The sequence below is a fragment of the Monodelphis domestica genome, chromosome 3, assembly GCF_027887165.1.
Source record: "Monodelphis domestica isolate mMonDom1 chromosome 3, mMonDom1.pri, whole genome shotgun sequence".
Classification (NCBI taxonomy): Eukaryota; Metazoa; Chordata; class Mammalia; order Didelphimorphia; family Didelphidae; genus Monodelphis; species Monodelphis domestica.
In genome coordinates, this window is record NC_077229.1 from 217,347,034 (window position 1) to 217,360,161 (window position 13,128).

Here is a 13,128-nt window from a genome sequence, read left to right on the forward strand (position 1 = left end):
TATAAGGGCAAGAATGTAAGGGGTTAAAATTAAAGGATTGGACTAAATTATTTAAGACTATATAGGGTTGCCAGGAATTAATTCCAAATAATTTTTTATGGTAATTTATAAAATATAGAGTGAAAGCATAGAAATGAGAAAGAGGGCAGTGTAAGAAATCTAGCTTAATGAGCCCTGGCTTTACTCTGGCAGTGCTCAAGAAGCCCCAGCCTGAAAGCCTAGGGGTCTGTTAAACAAGGGCTTTAGCCAAGAGAGGAGGGGCCTCTCTAGAGGCTAGTACCTCCAGATAATCAGGGAAGAAGTTTTCACTCATCCACGTGGTAGTTCAAATACAGAGATTTAAGAACAGCCTCATCAAGTTCAGGGTCTCAGGTCCAGTCAGCAGATCCTTTTATCAGCCTCCAACTCTAGCTCGGAACTCAGAAGAACAAAAACTGTCCTCACAGGACGTTGTAACGCCTTTTAAAGATGCTTCTTTGTGTCACTTCCTGTGCTTTCCTCTACTTTTTTGTGGACCAATTATATTCTATAGTTTTGCTTAGGACTGCCCTGGGGGCAGTCATTGGTTTCTGAATCCTCACCCACTTTCCCACAGGAGGATCAAAGACCTCCCTCACTTAAGGATAAATGGGATGTATACACTTCTAGTGATGAAATCTGAAAATGGGCAGGGGAGAGTTAATTCCATCTTCACATTGGTCACCAGATACTGCCCCCCCCCCTCCCCAAAGCCCACTCTATGAACACTTAACTTACTGTTATTGAGCCAACCTATCACCTCACCTAGTCTATAATTGCAGGCTTTATCAGTGGTTGGCGTTGTTATCAATGAGTAGATTGGTGGAAAAGAAGGGCAAGTCATTGAATATAAAAGGTTATAAGGTATAACACATGTTCCCAAGGAGCATATAGCTTCTTTAGTTCTTTCCTGTAAGTAAAAACTTTTGACTTAGAACCACAATCAGAAATAAATTTTTGACATTTTGACCTGATAGGAAAGTTACAATGAAGAAGTAAATTCACATTATTCATATTAAAATACAGATATGGTCATACTACCAAACCTGCCAATTGCATTGCCAACATTGTTCCCACTAGATGAATACTGCCTTTTACTCTTTAAACTTTTTAAAATTTCTTTTCCCTTAATGGTGAAAGAAATTTTCCTATGCTCCTTAATTCTCTCTGCTTTTTACTCCTTAAAAATTATGTCATTTCTTAGAATACCTCTGTGGCTCCTCATGCTTGTTTATATTGTGTTCTGTACAGAATAAAATTTCATTATGCTAATTATTAAATTTAATTAAATTTAAACATACACACTTAGAAAGGAATTTCACTTAGAATAATATTAGCTATAGAACCTCATGTATTTCAAATGACATTTTCAGAATGACAGTATTTTATAGCATTCTCTATCTGAATTTGCTTTCCTTTTTAGTCAGGTATAAAGAGATATTCTCATATTATTTCTCTTTGTCTGTAGTATCCTAGCATTTTTAGTTGTTTTTTTTTTCAGTTAGATTTTTGGATTTTTTAATGAACCACTGGATTGGAAAATAATTCATTATATCATCAGGCAGAGATATGTCCCTTTATTTGCATGTAGATAGGGAAGATGAATAATTTATCAAATGTTATTAGTTCAGGCTGCATATTACTGAAATCACAGCAGGAAGTAATGAAATTTATATCATGCTGGTGTGAAAAAGTATGCCTTTGCTTTGTCATTATTGAACTTTTGGCATTTCTCATATTACTGTTATGCTATCATGCCATCTTGGTCATCTATTCATTAACTGGACTTTTGATTGAAAAGTTAAACTTGACTTTAAATTTGTGAGATCCATTAAGTCAAATACTGTGCTTGACTCTGAGCTGTGCTGTTACTTTGGAGTCAGAATTTTCATATTGAATGCATATTATTTCAAAAATTACTTAATGTTATATAATTATGAAAGTCATTTTGGGAGAGACTGTGATTGATGGCTTTATTAGTTACCTCACTATGAAGTTTAATTTTATTAGTTCTCCTACTATTTTCTCAATAGTTGAAGTAAACAAACTTCATCCAAAGCTAAGTGTTTTAACATTATATTGTTACATTTACACTTCTCCTATGGAATTTATAAACTTTGGAGTATGAGAAGATTAAAGAAACTGGACAGAATATCTCCAGGTATAGACACTACTCTCCTAGTGACTGTGTTAGGATTTGATAACTTCAGATTCTCTAACCAACCGAAGTTCTCAAAAGCCACAGATGGGCAGACATTGTTAGGGTAGAATTTGGGGTAAGGGAAACACAAGAGGAAAACATTAAAAAATCTGTTTTATTGTTTGGGAAGGGAAAGGAATAAGGGCATAGGGACATACTTGTTCTTATTCTTAAAACTAACTAAACTGTATTAACTATGTTACTAAACTAAAAACTTAACCAAATACCCCAATCTCACAGCAGGAGTCCAACATCAAATAGAGCCAGGATCTTTTGTTGTTAAATGTCCAAGCAAGTCCTGATGTCCAAGTATAACTGATTCTGCCAGCAGCCAGATACAGGGAAAAGCTCCTTCCACAGTATGATCACAAGGAACATCTTCTTAAACCTTCATCTAAACTTCCTCAGGAGAGAAAACAGTCAGTTGGAAAAATGGAACCCTTACATAGATAGCTCAGGCTCTGGCTCCCATGTGATCTTTGGTCACATGCCACTGTCAATCATTCCTAGGTTTTCATTTCTCAGGTTTTTGCAGTTTTGCAAAATCGCAAACCTTTTAATACTTTATCACATTCCCCCCATTGCACGAATCAAAGGAAACATGATTTTTGAATTTGTGCACAATCTAAAATATTTACCAGTTACCTAAACTAAGAAATCTACCCAAAATAACAAACAACCTACACTTAACTATTTTACTCCAATTTACACTAGCCTATCCTAAGGAAATTGTAATGAGGAAAAAGGAAAAGGAAAACAAAGTAAATAATGAACAAGTACAAAAGTCAAACAAAATCAAAATCAAAACAGCAATTAACATCAAACAAAAAATGAACATAACTTCCATGCAAACATCAAACTAACTTAAAATACTCTTATTGTATGGAACACTGTACTACTATTGTAGTACATTAACATTAAACTTAGAGAAAAAATTTGAAAATCACAATAAACACAACATTGCATAAGTTTTACAATGAAAACCAAACCAAACATTAAAATCACTTATGCAAATACATGTAACAATAGACATCAGTGAGCTATGTACATAATTTACATATATACTTATAGTACATACAATATATATGCTATACACATGCACACATATACACTTATGTACAATTCATATTTACACAGTTTACATATAAACATACACTATAATACAATTAATTAAAAATCCTATTATACACCCTATTTACATATATTTATATATTTACAATTTTTTGATATATGATGTCATGTTGTTTGTGTTGTGTAATGTATGATGCATACAAGTCAGTATCTAATTTCCTTATCTTATCTTACTTAATATTACCTAACTAATCTCTATCTTTAAAATACTTCTCCTAAAAAAAATTCTATACCTAAACTAACTCTAAGTATGTAACTATATTTTGTTAGTAAATAACATCTATAGCTAATCATAACATTTTCAGTACCCTACCTATACACTGTTTCACTTATTTACGTAGTGATTCAATACAACCTAACCATGTTTATGTTTCATGTTTGTTTCATTATGTTGTTACTTTTGATATGACCTGTTGTTTTGCTATTTAACTTTCAGTGTTACTGTTATATCAGAGTTATGATACTGTTGTATGCAACATAATTACCCCTATGTCCTCTTGAATATCCTTCTGCAATTCCATAGTAGTAAATATATTTGTGTTTGTATGTGAATAAATGCTGTTATTATTTACTATAATACATTACCCAAAGTATAAATTAATTAGTCCATTTATCCTGTAATCCTCTTCATTGCAAATTTCACACTTTTAAATTTATAAATTTTCAGTCTTTTATCAATGTCCATTAATTCCTGAATTCTCCTCTTCAACTGCATTGTCCTCTTCTATTGTCTTCCACAGGAATGGTCCTCTCCTTATTGATCTTTTTGACTGCAGACTCAATTTGACTGATGATTTTATCTTTCTGCAATCTCTTCTCCTGAAATAGAAAAGTAATCTGTGTGACACTATTTCTGGTTGCAATGACTGAATGCTCTGGCTTATGACTAGAGAGAGCTGCTACTAAGTATGGGGACACACCTGATGGTATTTAGTTACAATGGAGGTAGAGGTACTTCAGAGATAGAGAGATGTGGAGTCACAGGGGATACTGTTATGGGGGAATGCTCTAGATAGATACTGGGGAATGCACTGGGGTCTGCCTATAATCTCTACTGATGACTAGTGGATCAATATTTCTCCTAATCCCCTCCTACCCTCTCTCCCTCCCTCCTTCACCCTCTCCTCCCTGTCTCCCTCACTTCCCAGTTCTTCTTGAAGCCTTTGGCTTCTTGCTTCCTCCCCCACTCCCCCCCAACGAGTGAACTATAAAGATACTCTTTTCTTTTCCTTTTCAAGTCAGGGGGTTTATTGGGAAACAGGATGGGAAACTGAGGTAAGAGGGATGAGGGTATCCCTAATCTAAAATGAAGATTATGAGGGGTTAGGAAGTCACAACTGTGACAGAGGGACAGTCAGAGATGGAGGACAACAATTAAAATCTTTCTTCTTCACAAAGTCATCAAGGTCTCTCAGCCTATTTTCAGAAGCCTCCCCCCTCTCCTGCCCCCCCCCCCCCCTCCAGGGTCCTTCAGCCTGCAACAGAACTAACAAATTAGTTCAGGGCTTCTCTCCTTCAGCCAGCCACCAAGAAAAGTCTCTCTTTCAGCCTGGCTTTCCTCCAAATGTTAGTCAGTCAAATCTCAGAGAGAGAGCAGAGGTTTCTCCCTTGGTTAAAGAGCCCCCAAAACCAAGCCAGCTCTACAAGGGTCTTTCAGCCAGGTTCAACTTCCAGAGAGAGAGTGATTCCAAGCTCCCCCCTGGTCAGCTCTACTGCCAACTCCTGGGAACATTTCATTTGGAAATTCCTTCTTCTTCATTGACAGACATGTCCCTAGCCTTGGTTCTTGCATCTTGGCTTGTCCTGCAAAATCTCTCTCTCTTCATGTCTCTACCACACTTCATTTCCTTCTTCTTCAATGATTTGTACATTTTCATTATTTATACCTTGTGCTAATTTTATATGTGAACAATGAAACCAAGAATCTCTACCCAAAACTTTTACTGAAGATGTAGCAACCACCACAATAGTGTGAGGACCTAACCAACTTTCCTGTGTTGCTTATATTTTGGCAACATTTTTTTACATATGTCATGTATCCTGGTTCATAATTATGAAGAAAATAATCCAAAGGACTAGTTTGAATGAATACTCCCATATTATGCAATTCCTTTAGTCTTTGTTGTAAAGCACTTACGTAAGAAGCAAGTTGACAATCTCCTCCTAAGAGAGATGTATATACTGTCTTACAAGTTTTTGTTTGTAGTTGAACATGTCCAAAGAGCATTTTATAGGATCATATATGTAAATCTGCCCATGGCCTCACATGTAAGTAAAACAAAGCTATGGGAAGAATCTCTGGCCATTTGAGATGAATTTCAGCACAGAGCTTCCCCATCATAGTCTTTATTTCCTTATTTATGCACTCCACTTGCCCTGAACTTTGAGGATGATACGGCACATGATATTTTGGTGTTGTTCCTAGATTTTCATAGACTCTTTTTAGGATGTCTTGAGTGAAATAGGACCCTTTATTGGAGTCTATTTTAATTGTACTCCAAATCTAGGTATAATTTCCTTAATCAATACATTCACCACAAAGTTAGCTGTATTTGTATTTGATGGAAAAGCTTCAGCACATTTGGTTAATCTATCAACAATTACCAAGCAAAAGTTTTACTTTCCAGCTTTTGGCATGCTGATGTAATCAATCTGCAGACTATCAAATGGACAATATGCTAAAGGTCTACCACATAAACCTTTCTGTGTGAATGCTCCTTGATTGAATGTTTGGCAAACAGAACAGCTTGAGCAGAACTTATTTGCTACAGTACTTATTCCAAGAGCAACCCATTGTCTCTTTACAGTGTCAGTTACAGCTTGATTACCAAAATGATCTTTTGTGTGAATGGCTTGACACAAATAGGGATACAAGTCTTTTGGTAATAGCGGCTTTCCTATATCTGTCAACCATATACTATGTTCTTTTCTTGCTCCAAACTTCTCTTTCCATTTTTGTATTTCCAATTCTACATAAGTTTTTTCTAGATCATCAGATTCTATAGTTGATAAGTTCATAAAATTTTGCAGTTATATCAGTGCAGTGATTTCCTTTAGCAACTGAATCTTTTCTATTAGTATGACTTCTACAATGGATTACCGCTAGCTGTTTAGGCTTCTGGATAGCATCCAACAACTCAGTTATTTTTTCTGCATGATCAATTGGTTTTCCCGATGCAGTAATAAAACCTCATTGTTTCCAGATCTTTCCTGTAGCATGACAAACAGAAAAAGCATAATGAGAGTCTATGTAAATGTTTGCACTTTTACCAGATGCCAGAAGAAATGCTTCCTTTAAAGTGATCAACTCTGCAGTTTGAGCACTAAGGTTACTAGGCAATGATCCATACCACAATCTCTCAAATTCTGTGACAACTGCAGCATCTGCATATCTAATTCCATTACAAAAATATGAAGATCCATCTGTGAATAAAACCAAATCTGGATTTTTGGTCGGAGTATCTTTTAAATCCATTCTTGGTGTACTACTTCTAAATATTCATGTAATGATTCACTGTTCTTTGGCAAATCAGGAAGAAGTGTAGCTGGGTTTAATACACTACGCCTTTTCAACATGAGGTTTCCACTACCTAGAATTATAATTTCATACTTAGATATTCATTGATCTGAATATGCTTGAGTATGAAATTTCCTCAGTGCTTCTATTTGATGTGAACAAAATACCGTCAATGGACATCCCCAAACTAAGTCAGATGACTTTTGAACTAACACAGCTGCAGCAGCTACACCCCTTAAACAAAGAACTGTAATTGCAGCAATTGGGTCTAGCTGACAACTATAGTATCCAATTGAATGATACCTTTGTCCTAAAGTCTGTGCCAGTACACCAGATACAATACTTTTGGTCTCATTCACAAATAATTGAAAAGTTTTAGTAGAGTCTGGGATTCCAAGAGCTGGTGCAGATAAAATCGCTTCCTTAAGTTTGCTTAATGCTTGTAGATGTTCAAGTTTGAGTTTTAGAGGTTCTGGTTCTGTATTTCTGGTTAGATCTGTTAAACATTTAGTAATTTCACTATATGCAGGTATCCATTGTCTACTAGTTGTCCTAAGAACAGCTCTGAGTTGCCTCTTGGTCTTAGGTGCACTCAGGTTCTGGGTATCAGCTATTCTTTTCTTAGTGATACTTCTGGAACCCTCTGACAACAAAAACCAAGATATTCAACGTGAGGCAAAACCCGCTGAGGTTTTGCTTTAGAGATTTTATGTCCAAGTTTATACAATCCAATCAAAAGAATCTTACTATCTCTCAAACACACTTTAGCTGATGGAGATGCTAGGAGGATATCATCTACAAAATGCACTGTTTTACTTTCCTTGAATGATATTGTTTTAAGGTCTCTGTTCAAAATTTGAGAAAATTGGCTCGGGCTATAGCAGAACCCTTGTGGAAGATGAGTGAAAGTCCACTGGGCACTTTCCCATGGGAAAGCAAAGATCTTTTGAGAATCCTCATGAATTGGTATCAAGAAAAATGCTGAACATAATATCTCGCTTGACTTGGAATAGATGAGATTATAGCACCTGGACTTGGTAACACAGTATGAGTCTTTATTACATGATCATTTACAGCTCTCAAATACAGTATGAATCTATAGACAACTCTGCCATCTTGATCAAGCTTCTGATTCTTCATTGGCAGCATGGGAGTATTGTAATTTGAAAAACACGGTATTATGATCCCTTGTTGAATTAGGGACTCAATAATAGGTCTTATTCCGTCTATAGCTTCTTTACTTATAGGATATTGAAGAACACAAGGAACTGGTCTTTCCTTGGTTCTCACTATCACTGGATCAGCTGATTTCAGTAGGCCAATATCTGTGGAAGACTTTGCCCATAAATCTTCTTGTATATTCTCAGGAATAGGATAGATAGAATTTAACTCATTCTCTCCACTGAATTTTTTATCACAGTATGGAGGATGCAGAGGCTCCTTCTCCTTCCCTTCCCCAAATGTTTCCCTCTCATGGACTATCTCCCTTATGTATCTAGAAGTTAGAAATTCCTTATTTCCAAGAAAGCCAAATATTGTGACTGGTCCTTTTATAGAAAATCATTTAGATATAGCCAGTTCCAGCATACTTCTTGGGATGTGTCAAAACATTTCATTCTGTTTTGCCAATTATTTCTCCTCTCCAGGCCATAAATTCTGCTCTTGTACATTTTATTGCTCTTTTATACCACACAAGAGCAATGTATTCAGGTTCCATATTCTCCTCAACCTTTAAGGTCCTCCCTTTCATCAGCTGTTGAAAGCTAGCCCTGTGTTTTACAATGTTTATTCATAGATGTCTAAATTTATTTACTAGATCTGGAGGCCATATCTTCTTCAAATGTTAGTGTTTTCCCTGTTGATTTGTCAACTAATATGTGGTCTTTGAATTTTTTCCACCAGAAATTAATTTGTCTCCCTCCCCCTTATTTCTTGCTATTTTTCTGTTTCTGACTCTCTCCCTTCTAATAGTGATTTCACTGGAGGCCATATCACAAAGTGTTTCTATTTCCTCCCATATTGGGCAATTGATGGGTTTATTAGTCTGGGTCTCTGCCTCAAGTGATTTTTTGGAGTAAAATCTGGTTGCTGAACTTTCCCCCTCAATCTTAGTGGAGTACCCCTGCCTCACCTCTCCCCCTCCCCCCCCTTTTTCCTTGGTTCCTTGGTTCCTTGGCCCAGCAGTATCCAGCAGTTACACTGGTAATATTGCAGCCTGTTGTGATTTCTTTGTAACTTATATCTCTAATGCCCACAGAAGATAGCAGGAGATGTTGCTCTTTGGGGTTGAGATCTATTTCAAGCCCAAAGGCATGCCCTGACCCTTTTCTCTGCTTTTCTACTGTTATAGAGGTTGTGTACAAGACAGAAAGTTGCTAAAGTGTTGGCTATTCCAGTTTTTGCATTCTGTTGCAAGTCTGAGGTAATGCCTAGTGTAGCCTTGTTCTACATGGTTGGTAATGGGGACACAGAGTACGGAGTGAATTCTTGTTAGGTGTTAGCTATATTAGAGAGTTTTTAACCTTCTTTTGTATTTCTGGTATCCTAGATTATGGATGTAGCTGAAATTTCTTTATCTTTGGTACATAATTTCTCTTTTAGAGACATTTGAGAGGTCATGAGGATCAGAGAAAATGCCTAGTTTTCCATTTTGTTGGTTATATCCACTTTTTTTTTTGTCTAATAGCTTTCAAGGACTTTTTGCTATGAGTCTAATACCCATGATTGACTGATTGATTGATTGATTCAATAAAATATACCTAGGTCTCAACCACATTTGCATGTGATTAGTGGATAAAGTATGTGTTCTCACTTCATTACGTTATCAGGGACAGATTATTTTGCCCCTTTAATTAGCTTAGTGTGATTGTTTTATTTATTCAACCTATACCCTTAAATGTGAAAATAATAGCCAGTACAATGCTTTCATAGTGTAGTGTAGTTAAAAATCTCACAGTCTTTATAGGTTTAACATTTAAAATATTCTTTTTTGTTTAATTTTTTTTCCTTGAATATTTTTGGATCCACAAGTTTTTCCACTCTATATTTTTGCTTTTACAGGTTAGTGTTATCAGGAGTTTTCTTTATTAAAAAAACTCTTTTTAATGTAATTTTATCTCACTTTTTGAATAAATTTGTTTTTGGGGCGGTGGCTTGCTTTAGATAGTATGTGTATGTGTATGTGTATATACATATGTAAAAATCAATTTGATAATGAATGTGGTAGAGTATGCAAGGTATATTTATTTCCTGAGGACAAGAACCAAATCTACTTGAACTTCTCATCTTCCTTGCAGAAAGCCTAGCAAATGGTATGTTAAACTGAATTTCTAAATCCCTATCTATATAAACCTTTAGCAAGCCATTATTTATTAACTATTTCAGAATTATGAAGTTTTCATTCAGTGTTTTCCTTTAGTTCAGGTAGTACAATATAGAAATGAAAACAGTATATATTACAACTGCAAGTTCAAGCAAAACATTTTACTTTAAAATTGTTATGAAGGAGATAATCATATTATTATTATTTTTTAAAACCCTTACCTTCTGTCTTGGAGTTAATACTGTTTATTTGCTCCAAGGCAGAAGAGTGGTAAGGGCTAGGCAGTGGGGGTCAAGTGACTTGCCCAGATTCACACAGCTAGGAAGTGTCTGAGGCCAGATTTGAACCTAGGACCTCCCGTCTCTAGGCCTGACTCTCAATCCACTGAACCACCCAACTGCCCCCAGATAATCATATTTTTGATGTGGTCTTCCTCTCTTTTAACAAGTCAGTTAAATTCAGAGTACCCAAAAGTCATTAATATGTTTTATGAACATTAAAATGACATATATAACAAGCATTAATATATTTATAGACACTTATTTGTCAAGAACTGTAATTAAAGTGAAGTCAAATGCCTCATCTTAATATTGATTTCTATGCTTCTTTTAAAGGTCATTCAGTGAGACTCCTTGGTCAGAAAAAATCTAATGGAAAACGTTTGGGAGGAGCTCGATTGGATTTGCCGAAGATAAGAAAAAATCCACTGATAGAAATCATTTCAATCAATACAGGGTAAGATTCTTTCAAACTTGCTAATAAAATATTCAGAATCTTGCATTGAGTTCAAAATAATTTCTTCTAGTCATGTAACAATGTTGTAGTAAAATTTTTTGTATAAGAAATATATTTTTTAAATTCCGGAAGTATTTCACAATAATATCTACTAAGAATTTTTGTTATAAAGCTTTCTATTGGATTGTAGGATCAAAATTGTGTATGCATTTGTGTATTTACTAATATTATTGTCATTTACCATTTAGGGAAATAGATATAGATTTAATGGAACAAATATTCCCCAAAGTTAAATGTTTCATTGAAGCATTTTATTTTTATAAAATATGAATACATTATCTTTTTTGCCTATTTTGAATATGTTCCTGTCAAATGTTACTCAACATATTTTAACTGTGTTTTGAATATAGTTTAGTAGAATTGTGTGTTTTGAAGTATATCGTTAATGTGAGTTTTATATTAATAAGTGCATCAAAAGGTGAACAAAGTGTCCTTTTAAGTCCCTGTTTGGATCTAAAGTAAAGTAAGATTCTCATTTTTTTTTAATCGATAATGTATTACTTTGTTTTATTTTACATGGTTTTTTGGGGTACTTTAAAATTGTCACTGCCACTAGAAAATATAACATGAACAAAGAAACCAACAAAAAATAACTCTTTTCTCAATTTTAATAGTATATTAGAAATATTTCCTCTGTCACCCTCATTTTTAATATCATCATAAACACCAATTTAGCTTGGAAATTCATAGTGGGACTAGGGCAACAATTTCCAGTATCACAAGAACAGCCCACTCACTGGCACAACACTTTTATTACCTCTTACTAGCAGGAAAAAAATATTTTTGCTTGCCTTTTTGCTCCTTTTCTTGTGAAGAGATGGGTGATTTATAAAATATTATCTGTTCTCCAATTCACTATTTTGCTCAGTATTATAAAGTATCTTTTTATTGAGCCATACCTACTTATTGATGAGTGTTCCTACTGCAGATATACTTAATGGAATTTATCTTTTTCATTTTTTAAACATTTTTTCTCCTACTTGCATTATGATCTTTTTAAGCCAACTTATAGGTGCCACATCCTCCATGAAATCTTCTTTTTAATTGTCTGGGAACTTCTTAGTTTTTTTTGCTAGATCTTCATGCATTTCCTTGACCCATATTGGATGTTGCCTAAAGTTTTTACCTGACTCTTAAATCTCTTCTCTCTTTACCCATTCATAAAGGCCCCACCAGATTTCATGTGGTCAATTATTACCTCTTTGTCTATGACTCCTAAGAACCAACCAGTCCCAGTTGTGGGTTTTAAATTTAATAATCAATATCTAAATATTATATTTTTTAAAAGTTTTATTAATAGTAACTAAAGCAAAAGAACTGCCTAACTTCAGCCTGGTTGCAGGTCCAAGTGAGAGAGAGAGAGAGAGGGAGGAGTTACAACCACTTAAATACAATCACACAAAATGTGGGGATGCAGGAAAATGGAATTTTGGGAAATTCTAAGGGACTTCTGGGGGATGAAGTCCAAAGGCTCAAAATCTCCATTTATACACAGTCCATCATTGATGCCTTCTCATTGTGTGTTTTGAAGTATTCTATAGGTATCTCAAATTCAACTTATCCAATAAAACTCATTATTTCCCTCTCAAATCAACTTCTTTTTCAAACTTCCCTACTTCTTTTGAGATCACCACCATTCTTTTACTCATCAAGGTTCAGGACTTCATAGTCACTCTCAATTCTTCACTTTTCTCCATTCTTTATAACTATATACTTACAAAGGATTGTCAATTCTAATTCTGTTACATGTCTCTCATCTGTCCCCCTTTTTTCTACTCAAATGGCTGTCTTCTAGTTCATGCCCTTAACAATTCTTACCTGGACAATTCCTGCCTTAAGTCTCTTCCCTCTCTCATGTACCCTCAACATAGTTACCAAAATGATATTCCATATGCACTCATTTGGTCAAGTCATTCTCGTGATTAGTCAACTCTAGTGAATCCCTATTACCACTTGATTTAAATACAAAGTCCCATTTGTGGTTGGAGTCAGTGGCCTAATATTCTGAATGGTATCATTTTTCTTTTTTGTGGCACATACTCAGCACATAATAATGTTTTGCTGTATTGCATTTCATTGTGTTGCATTGTATTGTAATGAAAGATGATGAGAAACTATTAAATTATTTTAAACTGCATTAACTAT

At 35.0% G+C, this 13,128-nt stretch overlaps 1 protein-coding gene across 3 annotated transcripts in view; it reads left to right on the forward strand.

Moving 5' to 3' along the window:
• CDKAL1 (CDK5 regulatory subunit associated protein 1 like 1) overlaps nt 1-13,128 on the forward strand; it is a 704,381-nt gene that overhangs the window by 176,898 nt on the left and 514,355 nt on the right. For all 3 annotated transcript variants that reach the window (XM_001375837.4, XM_007487880.3, XM_056823496.1), the window contains one exon: nt 10,803-10,923. In XM_001375837.4, the coding sequence (XP_001375874.2) occupies nt 10,803-10,923 (121 nt within the window). The remainder of the gene's footprint in view (nt 1-10,802; nt 10,924-13,128) is intronic.